Consider the following 22167-nt stretch of genomic DNA (forward strand, 5'->3'; position numbering starts at 1 on the left):
TATAACGATGTATGATTTAATATATTTTACATATTATACGAGATATTCCGGTTTGAAATATCGCGGGCGACATCCACCATTTCATTTTCGGCTCTGCGATATAGCCAACTTCTGACTCGTGCATTAGAGGTTGACATATGTCATGTTGTCATTTAATCATGATACTCAGTCAGAAGTTGGCTATATCGCAGGGCCGAAAATGAAATGGTGAACATCGCCCGCGATATTTCAAGCCGGAAAATCGTATAATATGTAAAATATTTACATTAAATCATACATCGTTATATTCGTTTCAAACAGCGCTACAACTTTTATTATATTAAAATATCTACATTATTATAAAAAAAATTATACATATCTCTCCGTTCTTTAATACAGATAAATTTTGTAATCAACTACTATACTCACAATAAAGTTCAGTTAAAGCCATTTCATATATATTTGTTATGATCTATCTCTTTTAGTTTAAAAGATAAAAGGAAGTGGCCACTTCTAGGTGGGACACCCTGTATATATATATATATATATATATATATATATATATATATATATACAGGGTCTACCAAAAGTGTGGAAACCCCTAAATATCTCGGAAAATATACGTTTTACAGAAAAGTGTTTCCAACAAAAGTTGTAGGGTTTAAGAAGATCTATATACTGATTCTATCAGTTTGACCTTGGATGGCGTCGTCAAGGTCAGGTCAAGGTCACATTGACTTTTTTAAATGACACCCCCTACATTTGATTGCATATTCTTATAGCTTAATTCAAGAGCTTTCCAAAACACTATAATAATGTTCATTTTTATTAAGTACTTTGCGAGTTATGAGGGTTGAAATAATTTCTTAATTTTACATAAACCATAAAATATCTAGTAAACCATTCATTTTTCGATTATCTTACCTTCATACTTTTATGTACAAATTAATGAGAGGAATCAATTGGTGTAAAGAAAACACATAGTTGTTTCTAAGAAAAAATATGTAATTTGCAATTAACAATTCCATATTTTTTCTTAAAAACAACTGTATGTTTTCTTTACACCAATTGATTCCTTTCATTATTTTGTACATAAAAGTATGAAGATAATCGAAAAATGAATGGTTTACTAGATATTTTATGGTTTATGTAAAATTAAGAAATTATTTCAACCCTCATAACTCGCAAAGTACTTAATAAAAATGAACATTATTATAGTGTTTTGGAAAGCTCTTGAATTAAGCTATAAGAATATGCAATCAAATGTAGGGGGTGTCATTTAAAAAAGTCAATGTGACCTTGACCTGACCTTGACGACGCCATCCAAGGTCAAACTGATAGAATCAGTATATAGATCTTCTTAAACCCTACAACTTTTGTTGGAAACACTTTTCTGTAAAACGTATATTTTCCGAGATATTTAGGGGTTTCCACACTTTTGGTAGACCCTGTATATACATTTCCAAATTCTTTGTTCTTTATATGTATATACAGGGTATTTCAAAGTTAAACAATTAAACTTCGCCAGTATATTTTATATGAGTAGAAAAAAAGTTATATAAACAGAAACGCCTTAACTTGTTATAAAATGTTGTAACAAAGATATTAAACATGAATAACGAAGATTCGTTGTTAATAGATATGAAATTCGTAATAAATTCATTTTTCAAGCGCTATCAATGTCTTGTAATAGAAACGAGAGATGCATTTTGAAGTAAAAAATAAAAATAAAAATTAAATTAAAAATAAAATAAAAAATAAATTACATAAACTTTCCTGACAATAATAAACGTTTCTGGACCTGTGTTTATATCATATTTTTTTCTTATTTCTACTCATAAAATATACTGGCAAAATTTGATTGTTTAATTTTTGAAATATCTTGTATATACAAAGAATATTCAGAAATGCATACAAATGAACACGATGGAAATACACGTTCCCTTGTATACATCCTATAATACTGTTTAAAGCGAAATTTTCGGTAAACATTTTATGATCTCTCATGTTGTTTCTAATATTAATAGTACTTTCTGCGCATCATTTTTCATAATTAATCGATTATTATTTTTATGGTCGAAGAATGGCGCCTGCTTTTCAATTTAATTTAATTCAACACGTTTGTCAAATTTCACTGATGCGATACAAGCGTTAATACGCGACTGTAATCGATTTTTTTGACGTGGCACAAGTCGACGTCAGACGTGGACAAGACTGTCGACGGAAGGGCTGTTTCGGCTGCTGAAAGAGAATAATGTTCCACTTCAATTTTACCTTATGGTAGACTAGAAGCAAGGAAAGATTCATCCTTCGAGAGGCACAGCTGCTTTAAGGAAGCGCTATATGACATTTTGAACATAGCCGTTGTTAAAGAGAACAGTTAACGATTATAATGTGACTCAAACTTAATAAATTTAAAGATTTAAAAATTTATAAAACCGTCCGCGCGCGGGAAAGACAAGAAAACGTAGTTTCAGAAAAAAAAGAACTAGACGGCAATTATACAGGGTGGTCCCGAACATTCCAGCCAGACTTTGAGATCTTATAGGAAATTTAATTCTGAACAAAAAATTTCCGATAAACTTGGGTCAAAAAATGCTTCCTTAAGAAGTTATAAAAAGTTGAATGATTATAAGTTGAAAAAAACGATAAAAATAAAAATCTTTTTCTTTTATGAAAATAAAATAATTTTTTTTAACTAATATTTTAGTAATAGCACGTAATAGTAGAAAATGAATAAAGACGTTTTTCAAGAAATTTATTTAGTTTCATTTTCTTTTCATCTTTTGCTTTTCCTTCATCAGAGGTTTTTGAGCGATAACTTCTTAAGGAAGCATTTTTCGACCCATGTTTATAGGAAATTTTTTGTTCAGAATTAAATTTCCTATCTCCTAGATCTCAAAGTCTGGCTGGAACGTTCGGGGACACCCTGTATACTTAGCATTAGATTTGTTTTTGTCGAATTAACAGAGAGATATGCGAGAGTCCGATCGTGACGGGAATAGCTGGAATCAAGGCGAATATCTCCAGCAAACGCCGACAATCTTAATTGGATGCAAATTCTGAATTCGTAGAACATACTTGTCCTACCCTCACGAAGTTAGGGTTCTACGGTTTTGCACCGTTACCCGCTATCAGCCTGTTTATCCGCCTATCTATCTATTCTACCTGTGTCTCTGAGTGTCTATCTATCTATCTATCTACATGTCTACTTCATATATTTATACATGGCGCCGTCATTAAAAGAAATACAAAAAAATGTACACAAAAACCTCATGTTTTCATTCTTACAAACTCTAGGACGTATTTACACAATTATGTACAAACATTGTCTACATATCGGCTTAAGAAAAATATCAACATGGAACAGTGTAGTATTTTTTTTTCCTTCTTGTGAAAAAGAGAAAAAAGGAAAATCCTAACATTACGCCTAAAAGCAACAACTTCTTCAATCGAATTTGGTAATGAGTCGCTATCATCATTGTCCTGTTTATCATCTCACTATCAATCGCAATACTCATCATTGTTTTGTACGATGCCGTGCTTCTTCCGACAGTCCGGACAATACCATTTGCCCTTGGGTGGCACCATTATACCGACGCACTCAAAGTGGAACCATTCAATGCGGCAGTCCTCGCCATCGCAAGCTATCATCTCTGACACTTCGTCATATGGACAGCGACAATAACAATAAATCTTGCCGGGTCGCTCCGCCGCTGACGCATTTATGGTTGGTGGCATCGTCAGATTGTTACGACGAATCCTTGCCTGGCTATCCTCCGTCTCAGACTCGCTGCTGTCACTGCTACTCTCTGCAGGATCATCAGATTCCGTGACAGATGTTGGCGTAATGCGTGGCAACGCCTCGGATAGGACTGCCTGTTGCTGGCTGACTGCCTGCTCCATCTGGATTACCTGGGACCTGTTGCCATATGTCTGCGTTCCAGTCTTGCCTCCCAGGGAATATCTTGGGACAATCGGCTTCAGATTCGGCGATGTCATCGCTGTAGGTGGTGGCGGTGGCGATGCGAAGGTCGATGGACTAGCAGAGGTCTTCCGCCACTTGTTGAACGCTGGTTGTTTGTCCTCGTCATCGCTCGAATCGCCATAAAAACGCTTCGGCACGCGTTTCCTCTTCGAAACTCTCTTATTCTCCGTCTCCAAGCTACCGGCACCGATATGCTGACTTGGTACGCCAATGACGGATGATGTTTGTTGCTGCTGCTGCTGCATCACCTCCATCGCGACGTCAACCCCACCATGATGGTCGTTGTATGGAACAGCCGACAGTTGATTCGGTGTCGAGGACTTGCTATTAGGTAGCATCGCTGGCGATGATGTGACGAATCCCGGATTTTTCCGGTAATACGCCTTGGGAATGTTTAGCTTGATCGATTCCATAGCAGTCGCGTTGCGCTTCCCGCCTCTTTCGCCCTTCCGTCGTTTCTTTGTCTTGATTTTTCTCTTTTGCTGCTGTTGCGGTTGCTGATCCTCGCTGATCATAATCAGCTCTGGCTCTGCTTGTTCCGTACCCAAAATGCCATTGTTGAGTGGTGTCGATGGTTGTTCCATTACTGGCGTCAATGCTGGGACTGATGTCGATGCTGGCGCGACCGCGGCTAATAACAGCAACTGATTGCGCTTCTCCGACAGCAATTTATTAGCAAGCAATTGCGGGTGCTCGTCGTAAAAATCCTCATCCGTCTCGGTCTCCTCGGTTTCCAAGTCGGATTCCCGCAGCAGTGGCTTCGCTGCGATCGTGGGAAGCTCGCTCGTTAACTCGGCAACCACTAGATCTTTCTCTATTATAATCTCCGGCTTGCTTTCTAGCTCAACGGATTGCAATTTGTCCTCTGTCACGACTTCTCTCTCCTTCTTGTGCTTTTCTTTACGATTGCTCGATTGTTTCCTGGGCGAACTCTCAGACGTGGAGCTGTCAGAGTCGGAACTGCTGCTAGAGCTAGAAGAGCTGCCGGAAGAAGAGCTAGTGCAGCTGCAGTTCGAGCTGCTCGTATCGGAATCGCTCGAAGAATCACTCGTGGACGATGTACTGTCGCTTCTTTTCTTTTTCTTAGAGGTCTTCACCTTCCGTTTGTTCGCGTCACTGTCGCATCCAGCATTATGGTTCGGCGTACCGGGTGATGGACTCCTCTTAGACTTGACTCCGTCGCGCTCGTCCTTTATGTCATCGACTTTGGCAATCACTTGATCCTCGCTTTTTTCCTTGTCGGAATAGACTACGAAATAGTCGTGGTCAGCGAAGATAATACTTCTTAGATACGCGGCATCGGTCTCGGGCACGCTTTCCTTCAACGCAATGTTCTTAGCGGATTCTTCCACGTCCAGACTGGCGGCATATGTCTTGAAGTTGTCCCATATATCATCCATAATGCGTGCCTCCTGCTTTTTCTCTTCCTCGTTCCGTTCCATTTCGACTATGTCATTATTCAATGCAGCAGCATCATCGGCGACGGCGGTGAAGAGCTCTTCGGCGATCTCGCTTTTCTTTTCCGTCGTCTCCTTCGTAACTGTTTCCTTCTCCGGCAATTTCTCCGCGGAAGTAACCTTCTGTTCCTCGCTATCCGTATCACTTTCGGACGACAAGTTAAGCGGAGGAAGATCGTAAACGTCGACAACTTTTTTCACAGCCTCTTTAACGCTCTTCGTGGTATCGACTCCCGTGGCTCCCGTCGTCACGGCGCCTCCGTCAATCGTCGCTGCCGTCGTCTCCGATTTCTCATCTCCTTCCACGGTTGGAGCATAAACCACATCCATCGTATTGACATCGATATTTTCTGCTTTTGATTCCCTGTGAGTTGCCTGATGTTTGGCCAGGAGCTTTCGCGATATGAAGCGTTCCGTGCACTCGTCGCAACCGTACGGCGAATCGCCCGAGTGCAGCCTCTTGTGCACCTTGAGCGCCACGGCGCGGCCGAAGCTTAAGCCGCATTCCTCGCAGACGAACGCCGTGGGTGGTATACAGAAGTGATATATGTGCGGCCACTTCTTCTGCAGGCACTTCCGGCACAGAACGCTCTCCGTGCCGTGTTTCCAAAACAGGTGCTTCGTGATGTCTGGTTTGTTGCGGTACGCGATGCCGCATCTGTAACACAAATGATGTAGCTTGTGCTTCCACACGTGATTCGAGAGACGCTGCTGATTGCCGGTGGACTCTAGACAGACGTCGCAAACGTGATGACGCTTACGCAGGTGCACCATGAGCCGGAACGCCGATGGGAGGCTCACTACTGAGCAGAGGCAGCAACGGTACCTTAGGTTCACGTTTGGCGAATAAATCCCGGGACACAGGTGGCACAGCAACTCGCTGTAACTGTAAAATGTCGATTTGCACATTATGCAGATCAGTATGGTTTTCTGGTGCATCTTCCGGTTGTGCAGATACAATTCCTTGTGTATCGCGGAGTGGAATCTGCAGTGAAAGCACTCGTATATCAGCATGGCCGGTACATTGTACGTGCCGTTTGCGCTGGTATACGTGCTTAGGTTGAAGTAACGGGACTCGAGTTCATCGAGGGACTTCCTGACCCGTGCGGTAAATTGCTCCATCTGAATGATGATTGCTGGATGCTGTGGCTGAAACTTGTGCTCCGCCAGCATATGCAGGCCCAATTGCTTGCCGTTGATGGCTATGTGACGAGCGTGATTGCAATAAACGCAGATAGGACTGGCCGCCTCGATGCAACGTTTAAGCAGCTCCTCTAGATCCATACTATCCAAGGTACCTTCGACATTCAAGTCGATGCATGGGGCGTCCTCGCCGGCTAGTGCAATAGCACCATCGATACCGGTGGTATCGCTCTTCTTCGGCTGGTCGCTTGCGACACTTTTCGCCGCATCTTCGACCTCATTGTTAACAAATTTCTCGATACTAACGTCGCCCGGCATCGACGCGATGGCAAAGGTATCTCGATCGGTACTCGTTTCAATTGTGATTCCGTCGTTTTCCTCCTGATTCTTTTGATTCTCGTCGTCTCTCGCGTCGTTACATTTGTCACCTTCAGGTTCTTCGACCTCGTCCGCTTCTTCAGCCTCCTCACCGTCTTCCGCTTCTTCGTCTTCTTCCGGATTGCTATCCACTACTGCCAGTTTATCGCTGTCGGAGTCGCTGTCATCCAATTCGTTGTTCGCTTCGTCACCCTCGTTGATGTCTCTCTCCATTTTCGAGCCGTTTAACATTTTGTCCCTCGACGTCGATCCTTGGGCGTTATTATTTTCCTCAGACTTTTTGCTCGCCGTGGTGGTCGTTGCAACGCTAAATTGCGAATTTCTGTTACAAATCTTGATGATCAAACTCCTGTCGGAACTGGCAACAGTGTTAAACGAAACCGAAGCTTGGGATTCAGCGGGGCACGTCGCAACCGGTTTCTCCTCTTCGTCCTTCTCGACATCCTCAACATGTTCTCTTTCTTTGGGATCTAACGCGTGCGACTCGTGTTGGGGACTAAATAGCGATCGAGCGACAGGACTTTGTACGTTTTGCGGACTGCCATATGAGCGAAATTCACTCTCAATTTCAGGTTCGCACGTAGCATTCGCCTTTGCATCCGCCATCGCGGTATCCTCGGCTTCCCACTGTACTGGACTAGGTGGTTTTGAATTGCTCGAGCGTACCAAGTCAACATCACCACTTTTATCGCACGTTTCGTTGTTTTCGATACTCATCTTCTCATCAATCGTGCGCGACGTACATTCATCTGTGATACACGTCGAGTCCTTTTCCTTCTCGCTTTGATCTTCTTCACCTGTATAACGTGACACCTCCATGATGGTCTCGGTAACGCTGTCGTAAGGTTCGTTGCGATCGAGTTGATAATTTTGAACCGGTGACGGTTCTCTCGATTCCTTATCGTGATTGTTACACACGTCCTTATTCATCGTTTGCTCGTCATTCTCGTCGTTCTCGTCAGACGAATCGCCGCCCGTGTATCTGGACACCTCCATTATTGTCTCGGTAACAGTGTCTCTAGGTAAATTATTTGTTATTTCTCTTTGGATATCGAGGCTGCGATCGAGTTGGCTTTCGTTACATCGGGTGTTCGCTCCTAGTTTCCTCGTTGACGCGGTCGATTTTTGTTGGCGGGAATTTTGCGCATCTCCTCCGCTATGCTTGCTCTTGTGTTTGATCGCTTTCCTCGGTGGTCCCTTACCTCCAAGATTCGTCGTTTTTTCCGGTGGAAGGATGGCCGCTGGCGACGCGTTATCCGCGTGCGTCGCATCGGCTGATAATGGCGTCGCGGAGCTATACAAATCTCTATCCGCATCCGACGACGACGCGAAACTGCAGGTACTCGCGTGCGTACCCGCACTCTGCCTGCATATAGTACAGACCGAAGAGCCGGTGTCGGTTGCATCCTGTTTCAACATGAGCGAACAATAATGATTAAAGAAATCGTCGGTTTCCGAGAAAACCCTTTCGCAGCTGCAACAGACCAGGTAGCACGAGCCTTTGAAAGCGTTATAGAAATCCTCCACCGAGGTAAACGCCATTTCTGGAACGCTATGCTTCTTCATCAAGTGATACGACAGCCTTTCCGCCTGGCCGAACATGCCGAGGCAGTAGAGGCATATGTGACGCTTGTGTATGTCCCTCATGTGTAAAAATAAATTCCAGTTTTCGAAATATGTACCACACGCCGCGCACAGGTAAACCTTTCTCGTGATCTTGAAGCTGCTGGCGCTGTGCGACATCGAAGTACTCGATTCGGAGGTGCTCGGCATCGGTGTCATACTAGAATTACAGGTGCAAGAGTTTTGCTTCGTATTGGGACCACAGAGGGACCACGTATGACACTTGGAGCATTTGTATCTCGCAGACGGCTGAAGACCCAAATACTGAGCGTACTCTGTTATCTTACGCTCCCGTTTCCCCTCTGTTCTCTTGTCCTTGTTAACCCTTGCATTAGGATGCGTCGACTGTTGCGTTTCCGACGTGCTATTCTTCGGGCTGGCGGTGTGGGTGTCTCGAGCCTGAGCTAGAATGCGTTTCTTGAAGCCTTTGAACGTGAGTTTCGGATTTGCCACAGTATTTCTACCGGACGATTCCTTCGTTATGATCGAATTGTAGCGTATTAGCTGTTTCTCCTCTTCAATTACATCAGTGTATACGTCATCGATGGAATGTCTTAATACATTACTGAGTGTCGAATCCTTGAGTCGTTGTTCCTCCAAGATGTTCCACATATCTAGAATTCTACTTTCTCCATCCTCATCTTCCATAATAATGCAAACTCTATTATAGCGATATATCTGAAACAAACAATTGTACGTTACATATATGCAATATATATTTTTATTTTTATTTTTATATATGATGTACAAAATACATACGCGTAAGATTTAAGAATAATGGCAAATTAAATTTTAGACTCTAAAGAATTAAGAAATGATTACAATCGCAATTAACAATAAGAAGGCAACAAATACATTTAGTTTCTATTAAAAGAAATAACATAAAAATTTCAGGTAACTAAAGTACAAACTTGAAGTTGTCTGCGACTAAAGCTTTCCTGAATACAAACTTGAAGTTGTCTGCGACTAAAGCTTTCCTGAATACAAATTTGAAGTTGTCTGCGATTAAAGCTTTCCTGAATACAAACTTGAAGTTGTCTGCGACTAAAATTTTCCTGAATACAAACAAATGGAAACCGCCTTGCATTATTCATGCATTTTCACTGGAAGATCTTATAACTCTGACATCAAAATTGAAACCGTAGGTACATATTATTGCGTCGCAATGCGCACACAATGCGTAGGCGGTTTTGTCGAAATAATCCCTTAATTTTATGCTCGAGATTTCGGCATAATTTAAAAAAAAAAGAAAAAAAAAATCAGGCTAAAATTATCTGTCGCATGAAAATCTTGCCGCGTGTCTAAGGGTGTCCAAAGATCGCCAGTCTCGAGAGGAAAATGCGATTTAAGGCACCAATTAGGAGACGAGGTGGTGACATCGCCGGTGACCTCTCTCCATCTGTTTTTTCCCCTCTCGCGTAAGATCTCGCGATAATCCTCGACGAGAGCGTTTCCGAGAAACGAGGCGACGAAATCGCGCCCGCGAGGATGACTCTCGAGCGAATTCCCGCGATCTCATGCGGGTAGAGAAAGAGGGAGAGAGAAAGAGAGAGAAAGAGACAGAGAGAGAAAGGGACGCGATTCACGTTGGTACTTACTTGTCACGGGACGTGAAGTGGAGCCGATTACTCGCGCAACGATGCGATCGGCCGCGTGGAAACGCGACGCGTAGCCCGCGGTAAAATGCCTCGACGCTGCTTTCTTGTCGCTAATCGCGGTAGGCACGACGAGGAAGGTTAGTAAAATGGCGTCATATGAATGAGCGCTGTACCGTCCGTGTTTCCAACACGTTCCCAGTGATGCCACCTTTTGTCATAGCGACTGGTGCTACGGTTCGCCCTGAGAGCCGTCCTGAGAAAGGAGGTTAGTCCGCGGGCTACGAGCGGATGAGATATCCAATGGCGGTATGGTGGATGGTCAGGAGGGCACTATTATGACTACTACTGCTGGTTTTGGTGTTGCTGTTGTTGGTGTTGTTGATGCTGCTGCCGCTGTGGATTTAATTTCGATACACAACTGGTGACAAGCGAATGCGAGCGTCTTGTCGCTTGTCCGTTGCTTAGGACTGTCGCGCGAAATCTTGAACGACGATACATTTCGCGCGAACGTACACGAGTGTACGTTTCTGTTGGCGTAATGTCTTTGTAAGTTCCAACCTTACTCCACGACGAATTCGAATAATGATGACCGGCGAGCGAACCGGCGAGCGACAGCGATTGGAAATCGCCGAAACGTAGTCCCCCGAACAGAGAAACTCTTGATATCTTTCGTGAAGCGTCGCGGGAAATGATTCTACGTAAATGGACTGTTTATGAACATACTGGGTTGCGTTCTAAAATACACTTTTTGCAGTAGAATGATCATTGAGTACGAACTCTATAGGCCGCAGCACATACTTTAACATAAGCGCATAACCATAAGCATAAGAAAATTGATTGGATCTTTTTCTTATGCACATACTTGGGGACCAATGGGACCTGCGGCCTTTAGGCTGTGTTCCAAAATTCAGTTCATTGCCAGTACTGAAAATCTAGAGTGTACATCACGTAAAGGCCCGTCTACAATGGCAGTATCAGTAGGTCGTAGCAGTTGTAAGCGAAATGAACCATATTCATTTCCTACGGATTTCGTGAGTTCTACGGCGGTTGCGCATACGCAGTCACGGAAGAATTCTGCGTTTTTAATTCTGATTGCGCGTTCGCCGTAGAACATACATCGTAGCCGTAGGAAATGGATTTAGTTCATTTCGTTTACAACTGCTACGACCTACTGATACTGCCATTGTAGACGGGCCTTAACACGTCATCTACAATGGCAGTAGAATTAATGGATTAAAGTTATAACTTAAGGAATTGACCAATCACAGTCAAACATTAAGAGAATACTCGATTGTGATTGGTCGTCAATTTCTCGAGTTACAGCTTTAATCCATTAATCCTATTGCCATTGTAGACGACGCTTAAAGGACATTCTACAATGGCCGTAGCATAAGGTTGTAAGACTCAAAAAATTGACCAATCACAGTTGAGTATTCTCTTAATACTTGACTGTGATTGATCAATTTCTTGAGTCTTACGCCTTACAATCTTATGCTATGGCCATTGTAGAATGACCTTAAACTATAGATTTTTAGTACTAGCAGTGAATTTTGGAACGCAGCTTATGGTTCATATTCTGATAGCGTTTTCGATTTGTCGGGTTCAATCGCTCGAGGGTAGTTTACTAGACGATATTGACCAATCACAGCCGTTCTTTTGAATGTAACCATATATTCAAAAGATAGAGGGTGCCGTCACATGCAGCGTAAAGGCTATAGTACACACTTTCATTTGATTACGGACGGCCAAATTGAGCAACGCGATTGGTCGAAACCTTACTGTTATGTCTTATGGAAAGTGTGTGCTAAAACCTTTAAGGCCGCAGCACACACTTTTGCATAAGCGCATAACCATAAGCATAAGGAAATTGATTGGTCCCCAAGTATATGCATAAGAAAATGAACCAATCAATTTTCTTATGCTTATGGTTATGCGTTTATGCAAAAGTGTGTGCTGCGGCCTTTAAGGCCATTCTACGATGACCGTAGCATAAGATTGTAAGGCGTAAGCAGTGAACTCTATACCATACTGGAATGTGCACTGCCTTTGTTAGCGCCCGGGACATCGAAAGAAAAGGACAGGTTGCTTTGGAAGGGAGCGTCCCGTTTGACCACGTTGCAATTGACCACAGCCAATTATATCGACCTGTGCCTAGGGTAACCAGCAACGATTAACCAATCAGAGAGTCCTATTTTGAATTGGCCAATTGGCGACGTGGTCAATCGGGTGCCATCCGCTTTGGAACGATTTCTGTCTTCGTCTAATAAATTTTGATTGGTCGATCATTTTATAATCTTCGTTATAAACCATAGACGTAAGAAATACAGGACAGAGCATAAAATACTCTTTTAGACGAGGGGAGTAAAGCCTGAGGGGTAAGGGGTTTATTGTCGCGGCCATCTTAGATGCTTCAGATGTAGGTCTATTTTCACGTCGCACGGACGTAAATTGAATAAAATATGAGAGATTCCGTGAAATCATTTATCATCTGAAATCGTTGTCTTATTCCGAATTCGAATCATTTCTGAATATTAAGGAATTCAAAAATATCACACTCCGTGAAATTAATATCCGTCGCCATCTTACATGCCTCATATTCCGTTGCAGTAGACATTTCTTTCCCCTCACTCTTTGAGCTTGAGACATCTCCGATTAAACATAGTACAATTAGACACAACTGGCTTTGATTGGCTAATCGTGTTTGATCGTGCTGGTTACCCTAGGCATCGGTCGATATGATTGGCTGTGTCTAATCGGGCAATCCCTTGGAGCTTCACCCCCGCAGCAATACACTCTGGTCCAGTTCCACAATCCAGTTAATCTGAGTATAAGTAGTGAATGGACCAATCAGGAGCCAGTTTAACGTATTAAACTCGGATTAACTCGAGTTATGGAACCGGGCCTCTGTCCTGTATTTCTTACGTCCATGGTTATAAACAGACAGTTTCAACTTTTTCAGCGTGTCGCAAAATTCAAGTGTAGTAATTTGTAATTGTGGATCTGTTCTTTTTAGCTGCACTGTTACACTAGTGCAATTAGTTATGGTGAAAGAAAGTATGTTTGTCTCGCATGTTTTGCCGCTACTTCTCCCTCCATTAAGACAAGCGGCAAATTTAGTCACTAGATCCCCATTTGCCGCTGGTTTTTAGCGTCAATGAAAAGGCCGCTTTATTCTAACCTCAAATTGTTTTCCAATTTAGAAAATTTCTTTATTATTTTCTGTTATAATAAACAATATATACAAATGTCACTTTTTTATATATTTTTCTATTGTGTAAATATTTTTTTGGTCGGAAAACTATCAAAATAAATTTTTATATTTTTACTAATTTCCGAAATGCTCCGAAATATTAGTCTATGGGGAGCTCAGCCACAAAAAAAGCGAACCGACAAACACGCAACTTTTATTCTTGACAATATGATAACTCTTTTATATGATAAAATATTTTGATTAAGTATTTGTATGTACATTAATAAATATTTACCAAACAATTATTTATTAACAATAAAATTCTTTTTATAAAAATAAAAATTCAATCTCGTTTAATTTCTATTTCTAATATTTTAGTACTTTTCCGAGATTCCGTTTTCCGAAAATCCGACTGCCATGTGACAGCACCTTTAGGCCCATTCTACAATGAGTCATAAGTCGTAAGTCGTAAGCAAATTGTCCAATCATGATTACCGTAAGAAAACTGACAAATCATAGTCGAGTATTCTTTCTGCGATAAAAGACTAATCAACTGTGATTGATTAGGCCGGATCTACAATAGGCAATTTAAGCTTTAAGCCTTAGGAGATTGATCAATCACAGTCAAGTATGAAGAGAATACTCGACTGTAATTGGTCAATTTCTTAAGGCTTAGGGCTTAAATTACCTATTGTAGATCGGGACTTGGTTTTCTTATGACCTTACGATTACGACTAAAATTTTTGTACGTGCAAAGGCCTTAAGACATAACAGTAATGGTGCGGTCCCATGATACGGAACGTATGCGCAATGCGGAATTGGCGGAACGCTCGTGATTGGTTTAACCTGTTTTATGTCTGTTCCGCCGATTTCTATCCGCAAGTTTCTATTTTATACACATTTTGTGCGGAACTTCGAAATTGTGTGTATGATGAAAAATGTCGAAACAGCAGATATCCGTAAAAATATTATTAAAAAATATTTTAAATAAGAGTGTAACAAGGAATGGTCCAACTAATGCTAATAATGCGTCAAATAATTGAGGTGCCATTCTAAAATAATCCATATATTTTTCTGTGTCTTCGATCAGCATTTCCTTTACAAGATTCTCACTTGCTCCTTGTTGGAATCTTCTTTCTAAGCTGAATATAGGTCGCATCCAATATTTTCGTCATTTTTTAATATTTTCATTTTTTTTTACAATTATATACAATGAATATAATTTTATAATCTTACGGCGAATTTTATAATCTTACGGCGAATTTTATAATTCATTCTTTTTAAATATACACCAACTTTGTTTTAATTTACTTAACAATCCACAAATAATAATAAACAATTTTTCAGAATCCATATTCAATATTAAGTTGTTGTCAGTTTTGAAAGTTATATATGAAATTCATGAATTTTTTGACATATATGTGTGAATCCGATCCGCATAAATTTGTATTTCCTATGTCCCATGCAGCGGAAAATACGGAAGCGTAATTTGCGCGAGCCAATAATGTACGCTGTTCCGATATAGACAACAAAAAAATCTATGGGAAAGAATCTTGTGATTGGCCAACACCAATTGCGTTTCCGCGTTTTCCGCTCCATGTGACATAAAGGTGCAATTTCATTGACGCTAAAAAGTAGCGTCAACCATTGGTTGAACAAAGAAGCAACTACTTACTTCTTTGTTCAACCAATGGTTGACGCTACTTTTTAGCGTCAATGAAATTCCACCTTAAGAAAATATATTTCAACGGAACGCAATTGACGGAATGTTTGTGATTGGACGAACTTCGTTCCGCCAATTCCGCATTGCGCATACGTTCCGTATCATGGGACCGCACCATAAGGTTTCGACCAATCGCGTTGCTCAATTTGGCCGTCCGTAACTAAATTGAGCAACGCGATTGGTCGAAACCTTACTGTTATGGCTTATGGAAAGTGTGTGCTATAAAGGCCGCAGCACACACTTTTGCATAAGCGCATAACCATAAGCATAAGGAAATTGATTGGTCCCCAAGTATATGCATAAGAAAATGAACCAATCAATTTTCTTATGCTTATGGTTATGCACTTATGCAAAAAGTGTGTGCTGCGGCCTTAAGGCCACAGCACACACTTTTGCATAAGCGCATAACCAGAAGCATAAGGAAATTGATTGGTACCCAAGTATATGCATAAGAAAATGAACCAATCAATTTTTTTATGCTTATGGTTATGCGCTTATGCAAAAGTGTGTGCTGCAGCCTATAGCCTTTATTGGGTCTGTTCGTTTTAGCTGCACTGCTGCACTAGTGCAATTAGTTAGAGTGAAAGAAAGTATGTTTGGCCGGTATTCATAGTTCGATCTTATATTTAAGATCGTCTTAAGTCTGCTTGGAGGTTGACTTAAGACCTCATTCAACCAATCAAATAGCGTAGCATTTCAAGCTCGAACTTAAGACGATCTCAAATATAAGATCGAACTATGAATACCGGCCTTTGTCTTTTTCTTATTACACTAGTGCAGCAGTGCAGCTAAAACGAACAGACCCATTCAGTGTCTATGACCTCATGGAGAGCGTATCACGAATCGCGCGTATCGAAAATCTGACCAATCGCGCACATTCCGCTGTTTTCGATACGCTGTATCCTTAATTCGCAGAAATATCGCATTTCCGAACACATCGAAGAGCGTCTCGCGAATAAACTACGAGTGCACATCGACGCATGTATTATATATATATATATATACATATATATATATATATATATATATACTTTCTTATTTCTTGCATCTCATATATATCACATTTGTTGATGCTACTTGCTTCTCGCGAGCCGACTACGTTACGGACTGTGAAAAAAAAAATATAAAAAACAAAATCGCATCGTGCATACGTACTTCACGTTCGTGCATAGCACTTGGCTCGCAACAAGTCACGAATCTCCGAAGGGTGACAGGTCCCACGAGCGCTGGGAGAGAGAGAGAGGAGGATTTCCACGATAGATTCACGGACGGTCGGACGTTGTCATTTGAAAACGGAAGCCATCTTGTGTGTCTCGCCGAGTCTCCCATATTATACGAGGAATAACAGTCGAGCGGCTAATCGTCCCGATAAATTGTTCCGTATCATCTCCAATACATCTGGACTATGCATGAACCATTTTGCCGCACGTTCACATAGCCATGGCTGCGACAAGAAAGTTGCAAGGTGAGAGGGGAAGGAAAATGCGTTTCCAGCGTGTTTACATTCGGAGATTTACCCTGTCGCGTTTCGCCACCGTTCGCTTTTTCTCCGTCCACCCTCCACACTCTCCTCGTTTATCCGATTCCCGCGACGTTTACGATCGTCCTTTCGCGAATCCTCGCGACATACGATCCAATGTCACATCCTGGTGGCTGGGGGATCTCTTGCTCTCGGGGATCTCGACGGATCTGTATAGCTTTTCGTATTATTTATCCTCGCAATTGCTTCCATTGTCCCGTGAATTTCCTCCAAACGCCTCAAAACATCAGATTTTTTATATATATCGGCATAACCTTTTAGAAGTTTTGTATCTTGTGAAGTAGCCTTTTAAATTAATTGCAGCGTAATGTGACATGAAATAATTTAAAATAGTAAAATAGTAAAATAGTGTGCGCTATAGTCTTGATATTATATGTGTATTTTTTTTTTAATTATTATTATGAATAAATTGTGTTGTAGGATGTCTGTTTTTTCTTCTGATCTACGAAAGAATTTTAGCGAAGTAAAGTCTTTGTTAGAATTTTTATAACGTTTGCTACGTTTTATACTTTATATATTTTATCCTCGTTATCTTTTGTTATCCTTGCAGAAGCACTGGTTTTGCCAGATCTCTTTGTGTTTTCTGTATCGTTCAAAAAATACGTCAATTTGTATATATTGCATATATGTTTGTGTGAAACGTGATTTATAATTTATTTTATCCATAAAATTAATGAAATAACTATTAATCTGCACTTTATCTTAAATTTATTATGTAATACGAAAATTGGTGGAATTTTTAGAAATATTTATGCAATTAGTTAAATTACGTCTTCAGAAATATTTGTGTATTAGATTAGATTAGAAACTGAAGAAGAGCGGTATACAAAATTTTTAAAAATTGTTTTGATCATTTTGACCCATTTAAAAATCGTACAATGACTTTTAAAGAATCTTCCCAACAGAAGCCAATTATTAAGCTAATTTATAAAAACAAACAATATAATGTGTATTAAAATTCATATTGTCATTTCAGGTGAAATAGATCGGTGCCTTAAAAAAGTAACAGAAGGTGTAGAAACCTTTGAAGATATTTGGCAAAAAGTTCATAATGCCACCAACAGCAATCAGAAAGAAAAGTACGAGGCTGATCTCAAAAAGGAAATTAAGAAACTTCAAAGGTTACGCGATCAAATTAAGAGCTGGATCGCATCAGGTGAAATAAAAGATAAGAGTACATTACTTGACTACAGGAAGTTGATCGAAACTGTTAGTATGCCTTGTCAACTAATGCCGTATGTGTACATATTATATATATATATATAATTATTATGAATAGTGAATATTTTATACACATTGCAGCAAATGGAAAGATTTAAAGTTGTGGAAAGAGAGACAAAAACAAAGGCTTACTCTAAAGAAGGTTTGGGTGCAGCTCAAAAATTAGACCCAGCTCAGAAAGAGAAAGACGAGGTTACTAGTTGGCTCGCCAATTCTATAGACGCTCTCAATCTGCAGGTACCAGTTATTACATTGATGACATCTTGGCTGGCTTCTTCAGTAGAGTACTCAAGCATGAGTATTACTATAACATATATATCATTATTTTTGGTGTAGATGGATACATTTGAATCGGAAATAGAATCGTTACAGGCGGGAAAGAAGAAGAGAATAGACAAGGACAAGCAAGATAGGGTAGATGAATTGAAGACGAAGCTCGATAAGCATCGCTATCATATCCGTAAATTGGAAACGTTATTACGTATGCTTGACAATATGTCCGTCGAAGTCAATACAGTAAGTTCTTTTAGATTGGTATACAGGGTGTATCTTAAAAAGCTCCCACTAAGCAAATAGCGTTATTTCTGATTAAAAACCGAGTCGAAAAGTCCTGAACCATTTTTTCCCATAATGCTTAATAAAGCAGTAATTAATGAGCAAAGTCGCGCCAATAAAAAGACAAACTTCCTCGTTATCAACATATGAAGATTTGGATAAGCAAAAAAATAAACTGTTTTGTGATAATTTTTAAACAATTCATCTTTTCAGAAATCTTTTTAATACTTAAATCTGATTAATTATTTAATGAATCTTGGAAAAAAAAATGGTTCAGGACTTTTCGACTCGGTTTTTAATCAGGAATAACGCTATTTGCTTAGTGGGAGCTTTTTAAGGTACACCCTGTATAAAATGTAAAATAACATGTCCTATCACAAAACAATTTTTTTTATTTTCTCTGTGTAAAATGTCAACAGATTAAGAGGATAAAGGACGATGTTGAGTATTATATCGAATCGTCGCAAGATCCTGATTTTGAAGAAAACGAATATATTTATGATGATATTATCGGCCTCGATGAAGTCGAATTGTCCGGGGTTGGTATACCCTCGTCAGCAACGACGGATAGTAACAATAGCAACGAAACCGGGGGGACGCCGACTTCAACTAATTCCTGTACTTCGCCTATACCGTCACCATCATTGAGTTCAACTATGCATAATCATTCGAGCGACAGTTCTACAGATAACGATAAGAAAACAAAGGTATACACCTTTCGCTCTAGATTCTCATTTCAAAAAACAGAAATCAATATTAGTCGTAAAGAGCAGGCTAAGGGGAAAAAAAAATTGATAAGTTTCTATCGAGATCAGAACACAGAGCATCAATTCCGATGTCGCGTTTTGATTTCAGCCTGTGAAACCGACAGCAGTCAGACCGCTACTGAATACACAAGCGAGCATTCCAACCACGGGAAGCACTGCCACCATAAAATCGAACATATTATCAAGCAGCACTCCGAGCAAAACCATTCCCATGACGCCTAGCCACAGCTCGCCTAGTTCTACGAGTAATCACATTGCCACCACTAACGCTGGCAATTTTGCCACTGTAGCTGCTTCGCACAGCAGTTCGCAAACCATCCATCCTACCTCTAATAAAACATCCAGTAAGATATTTCTCTCATACGAAAATTGTACATGAGACTGTTTGTAGCAACTTCGCGTTTCAATAATTTATTTTATGTATTTATATATTTAGATAATTTATATATTTCGATATTAAACAATTTCTTCAATCTTTTTTTTGAAGCCCACAACAACGAGAATAGCCTCTTGTCGTCATCGTCTATGTCCAGCATTACGTCGATTGTGCCGCAAACGGTTACGCAACAGCATAATAGTAATTCGGCGCCAGTACAAACGACGCATGTACTACACAGTCAGCAGAGTCAGAATCACAATAGTGAAACGGAAATGACCACGCCAATACCGCCGTCGTCATCGCCACAATCATCGGTCAGCAGTAGATCCTCGCCGATGCCTGCAAATTCCTGCTCGCCAGCACCGTCCACTGCCAATGGTCTCATCCCTAAGCTTCCTGATGGGAATATGTCCTCTTTAAAATCCATTGCCCAACAAGTAATTGTCCGAGCAGGTCTCGAGATACCGCCTTCCGAGCCGAATAGAAACATCTTTGACAGTACTAAGACAAATAACAACAGCGGTAACAATGCTACGTCGGAAGCACACATTCCTCCGCTGCTTGGGGTCGCGCCTCTGGGGCCTGTACCATTACAGAGAGAACATCAGTTGCAATTCCAAATGATGGAGGCCGCGTACTGTCATATGCCACATCCGTCTGACTCGGAACGACTACGTTCGTATTTGCCGAGAAATACGTGCACTACACCTCCCTATTATCAGCAGGTATATTTCTTTTACGCGTTTTATACGATGTCTGATGTTAAATCATTCGCTGCCCACGAGCGCGAACTGACACTGCTGACACGCACGTGATTCGATTAGGTTCAGCTTCCTCATTCGGATACCGTGGAGTTCTTCCAACGTCTTTCTACAGAAACATTATTCTTCATATTTTATTATATGGAGGGGTCTAAAGGACAATATTTGGCGGCGAAAGCTCTAAAGAAGCAAAGCTGGAGGTTTCACACTAAGTATATGATGTGGTTTCAAAGGCACGAAGAACCTAAAGTTATTAATGAGGAATATGAACAGGTTAATATATATTTTCTTTCTTTTTTTTTTAATTTTATTACAAATAAAGCCGATCTTTATATGCTTTCAAAAATGTAACAATGGATAATTTAAATAGGAGTAAATGATCGATTGTTTCATTTGTATTCATCATTAATCGTTAATATTTCGCCAACATTCTATAAGAAACTTTTGTGTTTTAGGGAACATACATTTATTTTGACTATGAAAAATGGGGACAAAGGAAAAAAGAAGGATTTACTTTCGAGTATAAGTACTTAGAGGACAGAGACTTGAATTAAAATAATTCTGTCACTCATCGAGATACGCCATTTCGCCGTACCGGTATTGTGTTTCTGAAATTTTGCAAATGATTCAGATGTAAAAAAAAATATATTCGGTAAAGAGTACAATGGAAAACAAAACAGAACAAATTCGTGCATAGAAGCCAATGAAAGCATTTCATTATATTTTGATGCTACGACGATAAAATCTCTCTTAGTTCTTCTTTCGAAGAAAAAAACCCGTTAACTATGCGATAAGATGAAACGAGAAAAAGAGTGAAAAAATAAAGAGATTGTTTGAGAAAGAAACCGCAACTATTTGTAAATGATAATACTTTAAGAAAGCAAAGAGAAAAAGAAAGGAAGAAAGTGAAGGAGAAAGAAACAATTACATATGGAATAATTTACTGTGCTGTGTGATAATAGGAAAGAATAAAAATGAGAAAGAGGGAAAGAGGAAAAGGGTGGTATACTTGCTGGCGACTGACTCTATAATACCAGTACAAACATGCGTGTGGCCCTCCGCTGTCTGGCGGTAAGTGGAGGGCACTCATGCTATGGTATGTCTTAATGTTAGATTATAAGTAGCCTTTTTGTATAAAGTGTATCGAGGTATAAAACCCTTAAATTGAATTAATGTACAGAATGTGTAGAAATAGTGAATAATAATATTATGGAATATATTTTATTTCTCATTTTTGAATGAAACCTAAGTTGCGTTTCGATTTTTATCACACACTAGCACGTCATCTCGCAGCCTGTATTTGGAAAAAAAAAACATTCCATCCATCGTGATTAGATTGATCGTGATTCCTCCGTTGTCTCGAAACAGGTTACTTATATGTGCTCTAACGATTTGATCTGAGGTCGGGGCTCGTCAAGGTTTAAGATTGTGTACCGCATTATATATTATTAATAAAAAAGTAGCGTGATATATAGTAGGCTAAGCTACTTTTCATGCTGCACTTTGCAGCCCTTAAATTCGCAATATACTTTACAAAAAACACAAGTTTATTATAATCGTCGAATGACGTTTATCACTATCGATATGCATGTGCATATCTGTTTTATTGAGAATCGCGCGCGCGAATTTATTTATTATAAATCGTCGATAAACTGCAATGCTAAATAATATACCCGATTGACATCCTATTGATGTGATTGCAGAGTATTCAACTTGCTCATGTGTTTCAAAGTCATTTCAAAAATAAATCGATTAATATTTATTATTTTAGAAAGCAAAAAGAGGAAAGAAAAAATTACATTTATCAGTATATTCGATATAATACTAATATCTATATTCTTAAGTTATAAAGTGACATTGTTATT

The 22167-nt window shown here is 40.1% G+C and overlaps 2 protein-coding genes across 4 annotated transcripts; one reads left to right on the plus strand and one right to left on the minus strand.

Annotated features, from left to right (window-relative positions):
- Positions 1-3238: 3238 nt before the first annotated feature.
- On the minus strand, positions 3239-10820 carry LOC105252449. Of its 2 annotated transcripts, none has more exons than XM_011259806.3 (2): positions 10167-10820; positions 3239-9246 (listed from the first exon to the last, which is right to left on the minus strand). In XM_011259806.3, the coding sequence occupies exon 2, from the start codon at positions 9214-9216 to the stop codon at positions 3484-3486; it is 5733 nt and encodes a 1910-aa protein (XP_011258108.2). In that variant the 5' UTR covers positions 9217-9246; positions 10167-10820; the 3' UTR covers positions 3239-3483. The 2 variants fall into 2 exon arrangements, with proteins under 2 accessions (XP_011258108.2, XP_025261913.1); XM_025406128.1 differs by lacking the exon at positions 10167-10820 and adding an exon at positions 9597-9602.
- Positions 10821-16123: 5303 nt separating this feature from the next.
- LOC105252450 (CCR4-NOT transcription complex subunit 3) lies at positions 16124-21521 on the plus strand. 2 transcript variants are annotated; one of them, XM_011259807.3, is made up of 9 exons: positions 16124-16544; positions 17596-17828; positions 17922-18077; positions 18177-18356; positions 18815-19102; positions 19251-19506; positions 19650-20266; positions 20366-20575; positions 20758-21521. In XM_011259807.3, exons 1-9 carry the CDS (start codon positions 16520-16522, stop codon positions 20854-20856), a joined length of 2064 nt encoding a protein of 687 aa, XP_011258109.1. In that variant the 5' UTR covers positions 16124-16519; the 3' UTR covers positions 20857-21521. The 2 variants fall into 2 exon arrangements, with proteins under 2 accessions (XP_011258109.1, XP_025261917.1); XM_025406132.1 differs by lacking the exon at positions 20366-20575 and having other exon boundaries at positions 20758-20930.
- Positions 21522-22167: the final 646 nt, after the last annotated feature.

This window comes from Camponotus floridanus, unplaced genomic scaffold, assembly GCF_003227725.1.
Source record: "Camponotus floridanus strain SB8 unplaced genomic scaffold, Cflo_v7.5 scaffold134, whole genome shotgun sequence".
In the NCBI taxonomy this organism is placed as follows: Eukaryota; Metazoa; Arthropoda; class Insecta; order Hymenoptera; family Formicidae; genus Camponotus; species Camponotus floridanus.